The sequence below is a fragment of the Salmo trutta genome, chromosome 1, assembly GCF_901001165.1.
Source record: "Salmo trutta chromosome 1, fSalTru1.1, whole genome shotgun sequence".
In the NCBI taxonomy this organism is placed as follows: Eukaryota; Metazoa; Chordata; class Actinopteri; order Salmoniformes; family Salmonidae; genus Salmo; species Salmo trutta.
The window spans coordinates 49,991,758-50,011,084 of record NC_042957.1 but is presented as its reverse complement, the minus strand read 5'-3'; the positions used below and the strand labels follow the sequence as shown (position 1 = coordinate 50,011,084).

The 19,327-nt window shown below is 44.2% G+C and overlaps 1 protein-coding gene across 8 annotated transcripts in view; it reads left to right on the top strand.

Annotated features, from left to right (window-relative positions):
• The window catches only part of LOC115198550 (axin-1), a 45,218-nt gene extending 34,998 nt beyond the window's left edge, over window positions 1-10,220 (top strand). For 6 of the 8 annotated variants that reach the window (XM_029760574.1, XM_029760582.1, XM_029760590.1 and 3 more), the window contains 7 exons: window positions 1,116-1,253; window positions 3,754-4,310; window positions 4,450-4,608; window positions 4,766-5,017; window positions 5,457-5,564; window positions 7,052-7,201; window positions 7,458-10,220. In XM_029760574.1, coding sequence (XP_029616434.1) covers window positions 1,116-1,253; window positions 3,754-4,310; window positions 4,450-4,608; window positions 4,766-5,017; window positions 5,457-5,564; window positions 7,052-7,201; window positions 7,458-7,578 — 1,485 coding nt within the window. In that variant the 3' untranslated portion in view covers window positions 7,579-10,220. The remainder of the gene's footprint in view (window positions 1-1,115; window positions 1,254-3,753; window positions 4,311-4,449; window positions 4,609-4,765; window positions 5,018-5,456; window positions 5,565-7,051; window positions 7,202-7,457) is intronic. The other 2 variants (XM_029760616.1, XM_029760627.1) reach the window with 2 other exon arrangements.
• Window positions 10,221-19,327: the final 9,107 nt, after the last annotated feature.

Sequence of the window (19,327 nt, the reverse complement as noted above, 5' to 3'; positions counted from 1 at the left end):
GGTAATAGCCACAGTAGTGAAGTCATTTCTACAGCCAGGTCTTCTAACGGTCATAAAGCTACTCTGGGCTATTTGTGTGTAAAGCTTTGTCTGTGTTGGGTAAAAGGAATATGAATCCAACTGAAACCGAATTCAAAGAGAAAATAGCAGACAGAGCTGGAGAAATCCGGCTTTGTAATCAGCACGTGGACATATCCTGTGTGCTTCGGTGGGGCCCCGAGTAAAACGGCCCTCTACAATATTTAGGCTATACTCGGAATGTACTTTAATCTCTCTTTGCTAGATTACTACAACAATGCACCTTACAGGCTTGAGTTGTGTTGGAAATACCAGCTAAGAGCTGCATATACTCAGCATCTCCCTTTGATAATAATGTACTTCACTCTGCTGCCTGTAATTAAACATGCAATGATAATGATTATTTTGAACGGACAATCACCTTTTAGAGATTAAGTCTGGTCTGTGGTTTACCAGTGAGTTTTCACTGTGTTTTTCCAGACGTGGTCTGCAGCTCAGACACCGTTAACCTATATTTAACTAGGCAAGTGGGGCACGGTGTCACGCTGCGACGGGTCGATCTGGAGATTTGATTTCGGTGTTTTCTTTTTTAATGACCATTATGAAGTCACTGACCAACAATGTTGTTTATGGCTGATATTTGACTAACTATCTTATGCATTTTCTCTAACTTTGGAAGTACCCTACGTTGAAACGTTATTGTTGAGATGAATGCCTGCTGCTTACAGCATACATTCTGCGTAGCAGCCTATATCAGATTATTCAAAGCCTTAAACCATGTCAAATCAGACCTTGTAGGTACTACATTAGCTACTAAGCAGTAGTCTTCTTGACTTTGGTTTGAGGTCATTGTTTTGGCACGTTCATTTCCATTACAGGTCCCCTGTTAGCTTTTTCCCTGATGAACTGTAGACGTGTTTGATAAGTCTTTCCTCCTTTATGTACCATTTTCTCCCTTCTGTTCTATTAACCAAAGTGAACAGCATAGAGGCCACAGGTTTTACCTTTTTTGAGGAGAAAACGGCAACAATGTTATCAGCCAATGACTACCGGTACAATTTGAAATTAACTGGAAATGGTGTGTTTCCCTCTGTTAGCGAACAAACCGGATACCAAAGGACATTCACGTGGAGCCGGGGAAGTTTGCGGCGGATCTGATCAGCCGGCTGGAGGGAGTGCAGAGGGAGAGGGAGGCCCAGGAGAAACTGGAGGAGCGGCTGAAGAGAGTCCGATTGGTACGTTGTTGTCCACAGAAATACCACCTTGCTGTCTGTATGATCCCTCTCCCTGGAGGGGCGCTGTACTACTCTATATGCCCCCATCATCCTCTTACCATGTTCTCTATAGCTTGGTCACTGTTTGTCTGGCTGTCTATCAGAAGGTACACTGTAATATCTCCGTTGTTTGAAAGGACTGGTTTGATTCATTAAAAGGAAACCGACATTATTCCATTGTGAATCATTTATTGAAGTGTTGCTCTGGCCTATCAGGGATCCATCCCACTGTATCCTGGAGCCCTTTGTCTCTGGCATCAGATGGAACACCTGTAAGACAGCCTGAGCCACTTGTGAGCCTGGCGCACTGTAATGACTTTGTTTGAAGTCAGTTGGAGCGTGAAGAAATGCCTGCGCTCACCGCAAATGGAATCTCTCGGTACACAGAGCCAGGGTCTTAAGTCTCAAGGCAGATATTTTATGTCGTTTGGCCCTTCCGTAAGAGGAACCGCCATCATGGAACAGTAGGTTTCTCTTTTATTAAGAGCTGGTGGCAGACGGGAGTGACAAATAGTGACTGTATTAACTGATATTCTTACCTAAATCAAAGATAAGCTAGTCCCCCCCCCTTTCCTCTCCTCTGCTCCCTTACCTGCTTTTCATCCACAGACTTACATCCTGATCTCACTGAATGTGACCTCAATCCAATGTTGATGGATGGAGAGGTCACATCCGGTCTAGGCATGCTCCCTCAGTAGTGTCTGAAAGGAACGGGTCAATATAGCAGGATAGCCTGTGGTATTATGGTGCTGTTGACTGATGAAATCATTTGTCGTCTTCATCTCTCCTCTAAATAATACAGAGCCTTTAGGATCAATGCATTGGTGCCACTGAGAGAGAAATAACTTAATAGGTGTTTTTCGCTTTACTTTTCAACGCTCTGAATATTGGCCCACCTAATGTATAATTTACATGTTCAATAGCAGCAGTACGTTCCACTTCCCTGAGGTGAGATTGAGTGAGAGAGACTCGGTACATCACATTCATTAGTAGATGCCTTTTTGCAGGATGGGCTCAGCAGGTCTGGATCTGGCCTCATTTTGGCACGAACAGGGTAACTGAGAGTGCAGAGCAATGGCCTGCACAGCTGCTCTGAGCCAGAGACTGAGAGCCAGGCCAATATCTGCACGCGCCAGTCAGACCCTCATCAAAAAGTCCTTAGCTACAGCCCAGGATTCCTCTACCTGGAGTGAGCATCAAAGCCTCCATCACATAAATTGCCCACTGTTATTTGCCAATGATTCCCATGTTGAAATGCCATCAAAGGTGTGTGGGAAGGGTGAGGCGGTGAGGAGCCAATGGGGGCTGATGTGTTTTAGTTAGGGGAGTGGAAGACTGAGTCCACACATCCTTAGCAATTCAGTTAGTTGCAGAGACGGAGACAGACCTGGTGAAATAAGTGCACAATGGTATGCACAGCTGCTACATGTCATACAGTTAGTTACTATGGCTGTACGTGTCATGCAGTTAGTTACGGCTGTACGTGTCATGCAGTTAGTTACTATGGCTGTACGTGTCATGCAGTTAGTTACTATGGCTGTACGTGTCATGCAGTTAGTTACTATGGCTGTACGTGTCATGCAGTTAGTTACTATGGCTGTACGTGTCATGCAGTTAGTTACTATGGCTGTACGTGTCATGCAGTTAGTTACTATGGCTGTACGTGTCATGCAGTTAGTTACTATGGCTGTACGTGTCATGCAGTTAGTTACTATGGCTGTACGTGTCATGCAGTTAGTTACTATGGCTGTACGTGTCATGCAGTTAGTTACTATGGCTGTACGTGTCATGCAGTTAGTTACTATGGCTGTACGTGTCATGCAGTTAGTTACTATGGCTGTACGTGTCATGCAGTTAGTTACTATGGCTGTACGTGTCATACAGTTAGTTACTATGGCTATACGTGTCATACAGTTAGTTACTATGGCTGACTGTGCCTTTGTCTAGGAAGTAGAACATAGCAATTTTGTAGCTTGAAATATATAGAGCTATTTAATTGTAGTAAAAATCAAGGGTCTATTGAGAGCTAAGATTATGCTGGCAGGCGTGATGTAGAGTGAAATAGATTTGCACCACAGAGGAAGAACATTGCCTCTGCAGCAGAGCCGTGATAATGCCACTGCATGTGTTAACACATGGTCTCGTGGAAGTGTGCCATCTGCTGGTGTGACTGATTGGAACAAATTGCCTTTTGCCTTTTGAAATGACTTTAGCAGTTGTTCTTTCACAATGTGGTGAGTTGGGGCTCCGTTTATTTTCTTGGGAAATGACCAGACACTGAAGCTCATACATGTGGGTTGTAATTGAGATTTGTCTCAATGTACAGCACAAATTAATGTGTAGGATATATTTGTGTATTATATACTGATGTGATCTCTATGTCAACTTGTAGTATTGCTGTTGAGTTGGGTAGTAACCATCTTCAGTATATTTAATGATCATTTATTTTTCTTTCTGGAAGGAGGAAGAGGGTGAGGATGCAGACATCTCCACATCCACCTCGTTCTCCAGTCACAGACTGCCCCCTGGTGGCCACCCACAGCACTACAACAACCCCCGCTACTCTGACATCGGCTACAACGGCCTGGCGCTGCGGCCTGACGCCCACGAGGAGAACCCCGAGAGCATCCTGGACGACCACGTCCAGCGAGTCATGAAGACCCCCGGCTGCCAGTCCCCGGGCACCGGCCGTCACTCTCCCAAGTCCCGCTCACCCGACGGCTTCCCTGCAGGTGGCAAGGTGCCCGGACCTGGGATGCCACCGCCCACAGGCCCGGGCAAACACCCAGCTCGGCTGGGGCCCAAGGGGGAAGCTGCCAGCCACCAATACCACCACAAACACGTGCACCACATCCACCACCCGGCCGGAGGGAAGCCCAAAGAGCAGGTGGAGGCTGACGCAGCCATGAGGGTCAATGGTAACTTCCACTGGGGGACGGAGCAGCACAACTATGGGTCCAAGTCTCGCAACTATGCTGACGGCACGGGCCCCAGCCCGATGGATCCTATGGGCTACAGGTACGCACAGAAACACACAGCCTCTTCATGTCTCTTTGAATTATGTTTTTAGTTCTTCCATGTCTCCAATGTTTTTTTTGTGGTTTTTTTTACACTTGCCATTAACGTCATTGTCCTTTTTATCACGCAATTTCCGTAGTAGCAAAGGTAGCACGCTATCGAAGCGGCCGTTTAAGAAGGCTGAGGAGGTGCGGACCTTTGAGGTGCCCGTGCCTACGGAGGACGTGGAGAGGAACCAGAAGATCCTCCAGTGGATGATGGAGGGAGAGGCGGTCCGCAACAAGAAGAGCCCCTACGGGTGAGTTCCTGCTTTATGGGTGACCGCTAGCTGTCTTTCCCACGTAGGGAATCAGTAACGTACAACCACAGTGATGCAAGTCAATTGAATTAACTCTGATCTGTATTATGGTGGTATGTGTACATTTGGGTCCGACAATGACAAGGATGTCTCCCAGGAGCACCACAGGGTCCAAGAAGACCCCGTCGAGCCACGAGGTGTCGCGGCCCAGCTCTGTGGAGCGTCCCGGGGCAGTGCATCCCTGGGTCAGCGCCCAGCTGCGGAACAGTGTGCAGCCCTCACACCCCTTCATCCAGGACCCCACCATGCCCCCCAACCCGGCCCCCAACCCCCTCACCCAGCTGGAGGAGGCTAGGAGGAGACTGGAGGAGGAGAAGAAGAAGACGGGGACCTTACAGACCAAACAGAGGTGAGTCGGCGTTGCCTGGGGAGGAAGGGAGAGGTCTCTGTCACAGCCTGGTTCTTCATTGTCATGTCTAGCCATCCTCTGTATTGTTGCAGTGATTGTGGCAGCCATGTGACTGAATCACCAAACTCATCCTTTTCATAATACAGGAAAAAAAGAGTAACGTTGTTATCGAAAAGTAATGTTTGTGCTGAAACAGCAAATGTTGGGGTGAGCTGAGGCATGACAGGGTCTCAAGACCTCTAAAGAATGAAATATTCTTCCCTTTTTTTTCTTCACGTTTCTCACTGATCAAACCCCCTTTTGAGTAGCGTGATGCACTGACCAACCTTGTTTTCCATTTTCATTGCACATCTGTGCATGATCACTGGTGTGTGTATCCTGGTTGGTGTGGCCCTGTGGCTGGTCCCTGTCTAACTCCCAGGGTTGTTGGGTCCTTCAGGTATGTGATGGAAGTGATCCAGCGGGGGCGCGCTGCCGCCAGGCCCGCCCTTTTCCCACCGCTCAGCGTGGTGCCTGCCGTCTCTGACACAGAGCTCTCCGAGTCCGAGTACGTCCAGTCTGGTTTACCCCAGTAGCTTTTAACACCCACCCCATTGGTCACAGCAGCACCCAAACCCCCATCCCATTGGTCACAGCAGCATCCCACCTCACCACCTCCTTCCATGTCTATCACCAGCAGCATCCAGACCCGACTGCTCTATATCTGCACAGCCAAACAGAGCCCTGTCTGTATGACTAGACTCCATAGAGATGAATAGAGGCATATATGTTTGATTACTGGCATTAATACTTGTATCCCCATAATCTAGTTGTAGTTTCCTGTACAATAACATCTCTGTGTAGTTTAGTTTTTTGTCAATTATAAATTCATATTTGATCTGATTATTTGCTTATGTATGGGTGGGGATTAGAATAATCAGTCTCTCCTCTTCAGCCATTTCTTAGTCAGACAGTATTCCATAGCTGCAGGGTGAGGGCTAAGACAGCGGAGGACAGTGAGAATGATTATACCTCTAGCTTCACACTGATGGGATGAGAGGGATTAGAAGGATATTAAGTGGAGAGAGATGGGGAAGATGGAACAGGAGGACAGGGAGGGAGGTAGCAGGAGGCAGCAGCTAGGGAGAGGTGTACTGTAAGCTGCGTGGGGCGAGAACGCAGAGCTTTGATGTTCTCTGTGTGAAGCTGCTGTCTGTTTGATGTCCCGTGGCTTCTTCCTCCGATGGACAGTTTAGTGATGTAAGGGGGACAGGATAGCTGCGGTAAGGAGCATATGAAAGCCTGGCTATCCTGGCATAGCCCTTGGGCCTCCACCACCTCACCCCACACCATCAAACCCAACAGGCCCCGGGGCATGCAGTTGGAACACTATTTACTGTAGTAGCCTGCTCCCTGCTGGTAGCATTTGGGCATAACACCTCATCATCACAATCCCATTTAAACTTGTGAGCATTTCCTTGCTGGAACAACATTATCCTCCAAGAACTCTGATTGATATATTAATAATTTCCCTGGACAAGGTCCTTAGGGCAATATTATCTGTACCAGGAGTGCTCAATTTGATAGCATTTTAGAGGAAATCAATGCTGTAAAGTCATACATTGTGGCTCATGAAGTATTCAAATCATGAAACTGATTCTTTGAATTTGTTTGTCAAACATATTTTCTATTTATTGGTTGTCTCCTTTTTGGCAGACCTCTGGAAATCAAACTAAGACCGCCCACTAGGGGTCCCCAGCCCCCTGGTTGATTATGCTTCGCCACCTAAACAGTCATTCACTGCATTGCAACTCAGGTGAAGGTCACAGCCAAAACATTTCTAAGTTGTAAAGAGGGAGTATGAGTGACTTGAAATCTTGTTTTCTTCCGTAAGACTGGGAGGAAATTATACCCCTGGATGTCAGAATTTTTTTCCCTCCACTCAAATGATCAGAGCTTGGAGTTCTGCTGAGGTCTTTGAAACATCTCATGCAAAAGATGAAAGGAAGCCTTGACTTGACAAATTGAATGAACCTCTTGCTTGTTTGTTTGCAGACATAAAGGGACGAAGAAGCCCGCGTGTGAGAACATTACGGTGGCCTACTACTTCTGTGGGGAGCCCATCCCGTACAGGACGTCGGTCAAAGGTCGCATGGTCATGCTGGGCCAGTTCAAAGAGCTACTGACTAAGAAGGGAAGCTACAGGTGAGGTCACTACTCTACCTGGTGAGGCACAGGAAACTAGATTTACAGGACCATGTTATGTAACAGTTTAGTCTATTAAACTCTGAAGTCCTTGAAATTGAATATCACGTTTTTGTTGTTTATGGTAATGTGGAAAACGATGAACCACATTCCAAAGTCAATTTTTCGTCTTATGTAAATTTGGTGCATAATAAATAAAGCTTTTTTCAATGAACTTGAACTAACAACCAACTGTTCTCTATAAAACCGACTCTAGGTATTTTTTCAAGAAGCTAAGCAATGACTTTGGGGTGGTGTTCGAAGAGGTACGCGACGACGACGCCGTCCTGCCCATCTTTGAGGAGAAGATCATTGGGAAAGTGGAAAAGATTGATTGACATGGAGGTGGAGAGGAAGGAGACGCTCACAAAGTCGGCCTGCGACGGCGCTATCGGCGGATGAGCTGTTCACTTGAGAGAGACCGAGAGAAAGTGTTTGATTAGAGGGAGGATTGGCAGGCGAGAAAAGGAACGGAGTAAGTCGCTACAGGACGAGAGGAGGAGGGAACGAGGAGAAGAGTGCGTAGTGGTCACTGTGGGAGACCCTCATGACTCCAAGGCTTTCATATCTGCTCAGTGCCACTGCATTGTGTAGACAGAGTAGGAGAGCATTGGACAAAAGAAAAAGCTGTCATTCTCTCCTTCAGTGTCTTTCTGTGTGTAATGTAATGTAGCATTGTACAATTTGACAAGAAGAAAAATGCTATGAATCTGCTTACTAAAGCAGCATATTATTTTTGATATGACGTATCAGAAGGTATCCTTTCTAATGTATCCAAGCTTGTCATTTTTATATGTGTCGGTACCAGATGTGTACAGATTGTCTGTTTTAAAACGTAACGATAAAGTTTTATATTATCTATTTAAATATTTGAAAAAGCGGTTGTTTTAATCCTATTAAAGCAGCGGCGGTGTTCCAATTCGACGAGATCCAAGTGTTTTGACGGGGCTGTTTTTCAAGTGTTGTAGGAACTATTATACAGCCCCATGTTCTACCAAGTGCTTTTTACAGGACCACTCAACCTTTCCAGTCCTCTAAAGTTAAGTGGCATTGAGTTGTCGTGCTGCACTTATCACTGTATTATGCATTAGTGTCAATGGAGCAAAATGAAAAAGGAACGCCTTCTTGAGGTTGCCCTTAACTGATTCTGCCTTCATGTTTTGTGTTTTTCAATTAGAAAGGGGCTCCCCAGCAGTAGCTCGATCTGTGTACAATGTACTGTACTCTGAGGTCTCTTAACTTTACCCATAGTGTATGTGTGTATGCACATTAAATACATTATTATACCCATACCTGCAGACATCTGCCGACTTAAATTGATCCCCACTATGTTCAGTAACTTTCATTTTGCTACATTTAGGTCTTAACTGTAGCAGATCAGGGCAGAAAAGAACATCTTTGATCAGAGATCATCACAACCAGTTGTGTACGTGCTACTGACAGTTCAGATTCTATTTACAGTCCAGAGCTTTTCTAGGCATTTAAGACCAGAGTCCATAGTAAAAGTCTCCTGAAGGTTCGTACACGGGTGTCTGTGTAGAGAAAGGGTCTGTGCGCGGAACTTTGTCACAAAGTAACTACCGCGTTCAATAGAGCGTTGATCATCTAATGTGTGTTCACATGCATTCGGAAAGGCTCCTGACCCCATGGTTTCACTCTGGACAATGAAAGGACATTAGTATATGTTTACCTAGTAAATATATCACAAATACAGCTGAATAATGACTTGTAGCCTTTCATAGCTCTATAGAGCTACATTTGGTGCCTGGCAGAAATTGTCTCTAGAAATAACTTTAGTATGAAATGATCTACTTTTTTGATAGGTCACAATACACCAAAGAGAACGGTAGAAGTTGATATATATTTCTCATCCCCTTTTCTCTTCTTTATTTACCCTCATTCACATGGGTACTCTTTGATTATTCTCCAAATCCCTGTGTTGAAGTGGAATTCTCTTGTACGATGTTCTAGGGCAGGGCTCTCCAACCCTGTCCCTGGAGAGCTACCCTCCATGTATGTTTCCGCTCCAACCCCAGCTGTAACTAACCTGATTCAGCTCATCAATCAGCTAATGACTACAATTGTTTGCGCTAGATTATGGTTGGAGGGAACCTGCAGGACGGTAGCTGTCCAGGAACAGGGCTGTCCAGGAACAGGGCTGTCCAGGAACAGGGCTGTCCAGGAACAGGGCTGCTCTAGGCCGTTGTGCCGGGGTCAGTGCCAGGTGGAATGTGCTATGCGTTGTGATTAGGATGGTAAGGACCTTTTTCATCAGAGTGCTATATTGCTGGGTGTTGTTCTGTGTCAACACCACATATAAGAGGACATCTCCTTTTCTGAGATGCTGTTTTTGTATTTATTTAGATGGATATTTTTTAAGAATCTGTATAAAGTTAACATACGTAGTAGACAACCCTCTATTGCTCCTGTTTAAAGATTTGAATAACCGTATTTTATGTTTTTATAACGAGAGGTATTTACTCCATGATCTTTGACAATATTGGTACTCAGCCATCATCTGTCACACTACAATGTAGAATTTGGCTCTCTGTTATAATTATGAATAGATGTTCACTGTCTGTATGTATTACCAATGGAGGGCAGTGATTCTTACTGTGAAAGCCCCAAAGTGAACTTCCCCCCCCACTTATGGTCAATGAAATGTACATAACAGCCATCACAGAGTGCCTTGTATTGCCATCCTCTCATGTCATCCGCTATGTGATTCTCACGTATTACCAGGGCCTTGCTTTATATTTTTATTTAGCGTCTTACAAAGGATGTTCTGTTGAAGCGTTTCCTGTGTCACATCTCACTTTGGATAAAACTTTTCTATGTAAATATGTAAAAAATTGTACATGTCATCAACCAGCAGTTCACTTCGGAGATATTCAATACCCTGGACCTGTTTTCTTTGTGCTGAGTTGTGCGGTTATCATTTAAAGGTACTTGAACAATAAATACATGTAATAAACCTAAACTTCTGCATTACTTGTAGTCATTCAAATGTCTTAACTGTTTTACTGATTTTAAACTATAAACTAGCAACACTTTATGAAATACTTAAAATCCTATTAAACTATACTTTACTATAAGGTGTTACCCACAAAGTAGATTTGCAATAAATAACTAAAAAAATCTGCAGTGTTTTACTGGCACAGCTTCAGCAGAAGATGGCAGTCTGGATCCGCTGACATTGTGAGCATTGCTTGAAGTGGGCTGGTTCTCACCCGTACAGGTACCTGCACCTCACGTGTTCTACTGCTTGACTACTGGGAACCTCTTATAGAATATTGGCTCTAGAATATGACACCTAAATCAGTACTGTAACTTATGGCAGTCCATGACCAGCAGAGTGAGAGAAATATTTCCTGGTGTAAGGAGTAGATTCTCAAACCTGGCTGAGATGACAGCAGTTACAGACAAATCCTTTGATAATGGTTCTGGAGGTGAACTTTGGAGAGTGTGTGTTGTCTGAACAACGGTTCAGGCTTCCAGATTGAGGTGATTCATTGGAGCGTTGCTACAGAATCAAACTCTTGAGAATCAGAATCGAACTCTTGATTGACTCGTTGTGGATTGTATTAGAACAGCTTTGCTTTTTGTTCATGAGTTTGAATCAAGTTTGAAGTATTTCAAGTCTAACTACAAAGGAAGATGTTGCAGTTCACTCTTGTCAGTTAACAATCCTTAAGAGTCTATTGACACCCGTGAGTCAATCTAAGTAACATAATAAAAAGATCCCCATCCAAATCCGTAAAATGAAGCTAGAGGTAGCATGGGCTGAATCTCAATCCGCTGATTCCGCCTGTGTCTGCCTTCCGCGTCTGCGGTGGAAGGTAGTCGAGCTACAGCGGTATTTGTCAGAACATGAGACATCCCGAAAATCGTTTTTCTCACGGAAACGTCTGTAGCGTCCAAACGGTTTGGCCTACAAACTATGACCCCCACAAGTGTCATGGGACTAGTCTGAATATAACCCATACAAATGAATGGGAGTATGGAGGTAGATTTGTGTCCCAAAAATATGGGGTTAATTATGTGAGAAGAAAAAAAATCCGGAGCTTTCTTATATCTCCTAGATATAGGACAGACACTTCAAAGCCTTATTCCTTCTGATTTTTTTTATTTTTTTTACTGTCTTTTTTGACATACCTGATTGTGCCATTCAATGCATTTCTATGGGCTATAGTATATATATTTTTGGGGGGGATACCTAAAGGGGTCCTAAAATTCCAAATCAAATAGCTAAATGATCTATGAAATGACCATCTTAAATCAATTGCATATGTTAGCTTTGTACCCCAATGACTTTTAGAGGTTAACCTGGCCCATTACTGGCTACATCAGAAATAGCTGCATATATAGACACAAGTCAGACGTGAGCGGTTACATTTAACTAATGGTAGACTTGATTGATTCACTTCGATGTAGACTTACGAAGGGATAATGTTGCGATAAGAGTCAGATTCAAGCAGTTTCAAGATGGTTTATATGTGAATAAATGTTATTAAGTTAAGATGGTTGGTGGAAATACTGGACATTTGTATAAAGCGGAAGCAACGTTACATTTAAAACAAGTGTTCTCAGAAATGACAGGGTTTCTAAGATCAAAACTGCCAAGTACATTTTGTAGGACGTTCTCCATTGACCTTCCATGACACTCTCTTCAAGCCTCTCTGCCGTGTGGGTGATTATGCATCGAACAATCTCCTTATAAAGAGCTCTGTATATATTAGCTACTGTTACGGCTCTGAAATATCTTCCTTTGTCTTCCAATCCCTAGTTTGCGGCGTGTCCTAGTCCCAGACAAGTGTTAAAAACACTGCTGCCTGCACACTGTTGGTTAATTGTGTTCTCGCTCACTTCTTTCCAATCCAATAGCAGTACCGTGAGGCCCCTGCTGTTTCATCCCAACAGGGCCCCAGCTGATATTGACTTGTAATTCATTCTGGAACACAATGTTGGGCTCCGTTTAGAGAAGCAAGCAGCTTAATTGAAAAAGTAAGATCATTAGTGTGTTCTCCAGCAGTGCCTAAAACTAGCCAGACCAAATCAAAATAGGCCTTCATTAGTGGTCGCCACAGCTCCAAGATATATATAAATATACTGTATATATCCAAGTTGTTTTTGCAAAACCTTTGCTCTTCACACCCTTTTGCAATGAACATCAATTCGAGGTTGTCTGTAATGATCAGACGCGTGCTTTTCTTCTCACTTCTGATGGAGACTGTGTTCTTCCCAAACCTGTTTGATCACTCTTCACACCATCCCTGTTGATGACTTGTATGATGGTGTTATGTCCTTTCCCAGCATCCTCGGTTCTTTAACGCGCGCTAGTGTAAGTCTACTGCGTTTTGTCAGACCATGGTGTTCTTCATTGTCTTGACACATGCACACAAGCAGCAGGATGCACCTGTTTAAAACATGAACATGCACTGCCGTGCACTTACTGTACCTAAAGACAGGCCACACTGAAGCGTTGGCTAGGCTGGTGACTTCTTATACAGCTATATCAGTACGTCACTGTACATGCTGTGCTTAGTATGGAGACCTGGACTGGACTGTACAATCAAAAGTCAGAAATGAATGTCAGCCTGTCAGGTCACTATTGTCCAATGTCCCAGGCTAGTGGAAGGTAAATGCCAGTCCCACCTCCTTTCATGCATAACCTTCCATACAATACCACACTGCCTCACGTACTTTACATATCCTTTGTATGTAACACCCAAGTAGGCAATGTTCTGACGGAGAAACCAGTATTGACTGGGAGCAGTGTGTGAGAAACAGAGGGAGGAGGGAGTGATAATATATGTTTTATTGCATGCAGTCCTTGTATTGCTGACTAATTTATACATGTTTTAGATTGCAGCACAGCGGTCAATAAATCCCACTGAACCTGAGTCTGAAATCCCCATTGTAACCAAATCTAAACACTCGCATTTTATTTAATCACCGTACATCCTTTAAAAGTAAACGTCAATATGGCCTCCATCAAGATACCATGGGGAAGATATGCTCCCCTTAAATCAATGATCGCTTTTCGTTAGACTGTGTCAGGACTCCCATTCTGCATTCACACCGTTGTACAGTCGCTGTTGTTGTGTGTGGGGGTGTATCCAGTGTTGAGAATCACTGGCCTCTAAAGCACACATTAAAAAGCAGCTGTGCACTTTACTCCCACCCAACAGAAACAGTATGCCTAATTAGACTCAGTCAATTCATCGTGCATGGCCGAGAGGAATGCGCAGACAGCAGCACATTCAGGATGTCCCTCGTGTAGAAAATGCGCAGTTACAGTACTTGTTGTTTATGACATATTCTGCTTAACGTTTGTGGGCAGCTAAATAGAACCATGCAAATGATGTAGGTAGGATAGTCATCATATAGGTGTCAATAAAACTGTTAACTGTCTACGAACTGTGTTCCAGGTACCATGGATATAACAAAAGAAAAGTGGGTAAAGGAATGAAGAAATGTCAGTCAGGTTCTGTGCTGGTGTGAAAAACAGCATTGATGAATCCACAATGAAAACATGCAGACCGTGAGCCCACTTCCATGTGGTCAAAACAGTCAATAACACAATGGATGTGTCAAACTAATTGCAACATGCATCTTTTCTAACTAGGCCATAGTAACAGTAGGTTCAGTTGAGCTATTTTCCGCTGTATATTTTCCCACTGCATGGGGTAGTGTTAATTGTTGTTAAAACGTCTTAATGTGACTCAGCTCAGCCCCTTCATTTCCTACTCATTTACGAGACTTGTAACACTAATTGTTGTATTTGTGTTTATTAAGGAGTCCTGGAGTCCAGCAACATTAAGGCAGTTATATACAATAAAAAATATTACATGACACTACATGTCATAACACTTTTCACAATACATTAAGTGTGTTCCCTCGGGCAGTGGTCCAGGTGCGACAAAAGTAGGGCCTGTAGGACCTGCCTTGTTGAAAATGAATCCTAAATGAAATAGTATGAACATGTTAAGATTTTGTTGTATATTCATTCGACCAGCTGTGTTTTGAGGTGTGCGTATGACATCTACCTGTTTTTCAAGATGACTTGCTCTCGAGTAATTTTCAGAACACTCTCAGTTCAGGATACTCTGTTCAAAGTGCAGCACTCCAGCATATCACACATTTCTCACAGCTTGAGAAATGTCAAATCAATTAAAAACACCACTGGTGTCCTGGATACATCATGAAAAGGCTTTAATAAAGAAAGCAATTTGTGGAAGGTCTGTGACAGGGTTTCCCAACCCTGGTCCTTGAGTACCCCCCAACAGTACACCGTTTTGTTGTAGCCCTTGGAAACACTATGAAATCAGGTCCCTCGTAATATCGGGGATCGGATCAAAGTTGAGTCAGATATTCTCAGGGATCCATCGATTCTTCGAGAGGGCATGTAAAACATTTATAATTGTGTTATAAACCAACATATCACGTCAAAAGGGCTTTAGTCATGGAAGTGATGGCTGTGACTGATATTTCACCTCCACTGTGTTTTTCATACAGTGATGGCCATCACTTAGTTTCAGACTCTTTGGTTTTCTGATCTTCTCCTGCAGTCATAGCTGCTGCTGTATCCGTCTTAGCTGCTGCAGGCTATTGAAGCGATATAGAATCAAGACTACTCCTTTGCTTTCATCCAGACTACAGCATCTAAACCACAGGTGTGTTTGAGTGCTCTTCAAGGGTTGTGAGTGCTAAGAATTTTTCCCTCTTCGTTCCACATTATCTTTCCCACTGATGTTGCCATATATGGATGTTTAGGGGTAATGCTTGTAATCTGATGAAGTGTCACATCCTGCCTCTTACACCTTTTACTTTGTTTCATTTTTTGCTGTTCTTTTTTTAGTACTCATGGTATCCCTTTTCAATCTAATCATCTTCCTAAACCACTGTAGAATGTTGATAGAGCTGTTATCTCTCTCTCTCTCGCTCTCTCTACCTCGCTCTAGCTCTCTCTACCTCGCTCTCGCTCTAGCTCTCGCTCTCTCTACCTCGCTCTCGCTCTAGCTCTCGCTCTCGCTCTCTCTACCTCGCTCTCTCTCTCTCTTTCTCTTTCTCTCTCTCCCTCGCTCTCGCTCTCGCTCTCACTTACTCTCGCTCTCTCTCTTTCTCTTTCTCTTTCTCTTTCTCTTTCTCTTTCTCTCTCTCCCTTGCTCTCGCTCTCTCTCGCTCTTGCTCTCACTCACTCTCGCTCTCTCTTTTTCTCTTTCTCTCTCGCTCGCTCTCTCTCCCTGTCTCGCTCTCACTCACTCTCGCTCTCTCTCTGTCTCTTTCTCTTTCTCTCTCTCCCTCGCTCTAGCTCCCTCTCCCTCTCCCTCTGCCTCTCTCTCTTCAATCCCTCAGGACTTGAGCTACAGTATTCCAATGCTCTCCATGCTTCATTTCCACTCCATCTCAGCCCTCACCACACTTTTTTGCTTCAGAATACTGAACTTCAAGAGCTATCTTCTTTTACCCCATCTATCTCCTCTCATTTTCATTTCTTCCTGGCCTTGGGATATTCCCGTGTGGCAGACAGAATGGCTTCAACATTTATACTCTAAGCTCTGGATTTCAGTCTTGCTCCTTAATGTGTAGCCAGTGTTTCTATAGATATAGAGATGCTTTCTGTTCTTATATCATAGTCTGTCTTGAATATACTTGTCATGGATCCCTCCGGGAACTTTCATCACGCACACCTGTCCCCTATTCCCACTGATTAGTAATTGTATATATGTGCCCTTTGTTCGACCATGGTGCTATTGATTATCGTTACAATGTCCATTGGTGCGTGTGAGTACCTGTGCTGTGTGTTTTGGGCTTTCGTGCCGTTGTGGATTGCGCAGATGATTACAGGTCTCGTCCCCTGTGTTAATCATTGTGCGCGTGTGTATTCATTCGAGGTACTCCTCGCTCTTTTGTTTGGGTTTCAACCCTGTGTTTTGTTACGTGTATGTTTGGTCTTCGTCCCCGTCCCTTTATACGGCACACAGTAATTTGGGCTGAATAAAAAACCCTATACGCATTCCTGCGCCTGTCTCCCGAATCATTGTTACCAACATGACAGAATAATCTACCATTAAGGGAAACAGCGGGAATGGCCCGTCCGTTCGACGCTGCGACTTGTCCGTCCGGCGCCGCCGCAACTTCGGCAGCTGCAACTGGGTCGTCCGACGTCACCACAACGGGTCCGTCCGACGACGCAACTTCAGCAGCTACAACTGGCCCGTCCGATGCCGCCACAACCGGACCGTCCGACGCCACTGCTACTGGTCTGTCCAACGACAACGGAACTTCGGCAGCTGCATCAGGTCCTGATCAACCCGCACTACGTTCCTGTGATCATCCTCGAGGCCGGTCCCGTTGCGTTGCGGGGGGGGGGGTGTACTGTCACGGATCCCTCCGGAACTTTCATCACGCACACCTGTCCCCTGTTCCCACTGATTAATATTTGTATATATGTGCCCTTTGGTTTCCATGGTCTTGTCGATTATTGTTACAATGTCCGTTGGTGCGTGTGAGTAGCTGTGCTGTGTGTTTTGGGCTTTCGTGCCCTTGTGGATGCGCAGATGACTACGGGTCTGTGTGTTAATCATCGTGCGCGTGTGTTATTTATTCGAGGTACTCCTCGCTCTTTTGTTTGGGTTTCAACCCTGTGTTTTTGTTACGTGTTTGTTTGAGACCAAACGATACTCTAGAAATCATATGGAGGTCAATTATACTACTCAGCCTTTATATGCTGTGTACTGCATGTGGCCTTCATATGTAAATAACGGCTTTATGGTAAAGCATACTAATGCATACTTTTCAGATTTTATTTTGTGTGGATCCCCATTGAGGCCTTTCCTCGCGTTCATCAGAAATTAATAGAGATGGCTTCCAGCCTGTTGTCTGCAGAATGAATTCATTCATTGTGTGCGTGTGTGTGTGTGTGTGTGTGTGTGTGTGTGTGTGTGTGTGTGTGTGTGTGTGTGTGTGTGTGTGTGTGTGTGTGTGTGTGTGTGTGTGTGTGTGTGTGTGTGTGTGTGTGTGTATTTTCCTCACCATGCCACTGCCTGAAGTTTGATTTTCACAGTGCTAGAGATCCAGACAGAAAGCAATCAAGGGCTTTGGGATGTCACAGCCATGTCTAGGTGAAGAATGTACAGTAGAAAATGTAGTGGAGAATTGGGAAAAGTGAACATTATCCAAAATTCTGCTTGTCTAACACATTGATCCTCTAGCCGTAAACTGCATTCATCTGGGTTTCTTTGCAAATGTTGAGGTTTATGTCTATATAAAATGTAACATCTGCTCAAAATTCTAATCTGTGACTAGATTCTTATCATCCTATGTGTTGTCCTCAGTATACAGTAATCCTGTTATCTTGCTCAGAGGTGAAAGGGAAAGACCACATGCAGCATAAAAAATGCATAATCATTGATTTGTGGAACTGTGAGTAACTCGTACTCCCTATGAAGGCTTCAGCCTTCACCATATAAAATAGAGAATATACAGCTATTGACGCAACTCTTTTCAATTCCCTTTAAACAAGAATGCGTTTCAATGCTCATCAAAACAGCGATGGCAGGATCATGCCGAGAAGAATCCAAAGCCTTGTACAGCGTCAGAAACCAAACTTTCCCACCCTTGACCCAACATGTTTTCCTCCAAGTTATCGGGTCTGTCAAGATATTGTATTCGGATCCATCAAACTTTATTTCCCATATTTGGTTGCCATGGTGCTGTGACGGAAGCCTAGGCAGAGAGCTCTGTCAATATTGTACCTACTGCTGTTATTTTTTAAGTGATTTTTGAAGAATGTTTTAAAAAAACATTTGGGGGGGGTTGATAACCTTGAGCTACAATATCTGGTGGTAACCCATGGATTTACAGGTTTGACGATGGCAAGTCTGTTTACTTAGCTATAGCTAGCTAGCTAACATTGGCTGGCAAATCTAAATTTCAATGATGCACCGGCTGTTTGTTCCACCTGCCCAGGTTTCTGGAAGGACTGTGGGGGGATGGACTGTGAGGGGATGGCAGAGGCTCGCCTTGTAGGAGACTGTTGCTGATTACTGCTGACGTGTGGTGGTCTCTGAGGCGCTTATAGCTGACGAAGCATCACCCAGGTGGGTGCTACACTTCTCAGTGGTGAATCTGCTCCGACCGCAGGGGAGGAGTCGCTGTGAACTTCAGAGACAAAGGTGCCTGATGAATAGTTCCGGGGCCTGCCTGTCTGAATAATCTTACTCCCTAGCTGGCCCATCGACACCACCTTTAAGCTTCTCCTGTACATAACTGCATCATCGTCCAGCTGTGGAAGACCATCTCCCCTGAATTGCCAGCTCCCTGACATCTTTTTTTGTTGTGTGTGACTGAGAATCTGTACGAAAAGTGCTATTATTATTATTAAGATCCTATTAAATTACTAGAGGCGCTATGTTATAAACCCTCAAAGTTCCAGAATGGTATGAAAATGGCAGCCATTGTGGTCGGGCAGAAATCCAAACCAGTCTAATTGGGATGAATGGCAGTAGAGGCATAGGTGATGCATTCCTTCTTTTACTGATGCAGGGAAATAAAAGTAAGGCATGTGCAGGGGTGTCATTTCAGCTAAACCTAGGGTATGGCAAAGTGCAGTGGGTGGGGTTTAATGAAATGAAATCTATGAAATGTATGCATTCACTACTGTAAGTCGCTCTGGATAAGAGCGTCTGCTAAATGACTAAAATGTAAAATGTAAAAAAATAAACTTCAGGCTCATTTACTGCATTTCTACACAATTCAAAACTCTCAAATGCATTTTGGAGAACAGCAAAAGCAACCAAAATTTACTCCAGCCATCATTAAAATGCAAATCAATTTATAACATTTTTGACATGCGTTTTTCTGGATTTTTTTGTTGATATTCTGTCTCTCACTGTTCAAATAAACCTACCATTAAAATTATAGACTGATCATTTCTTTGTCAGTGGGCAAACGTACAAAATCAGCAGGGGATCAAATACTTTTTTCCCTCACTGTATGCCTGGTGCCTTTCTAATTAGGCCTACATCTGTTGCAGTAGGAGAAGGCTTCTTTTGCAGGGAGCAAGGAGGATAATAAATGGAA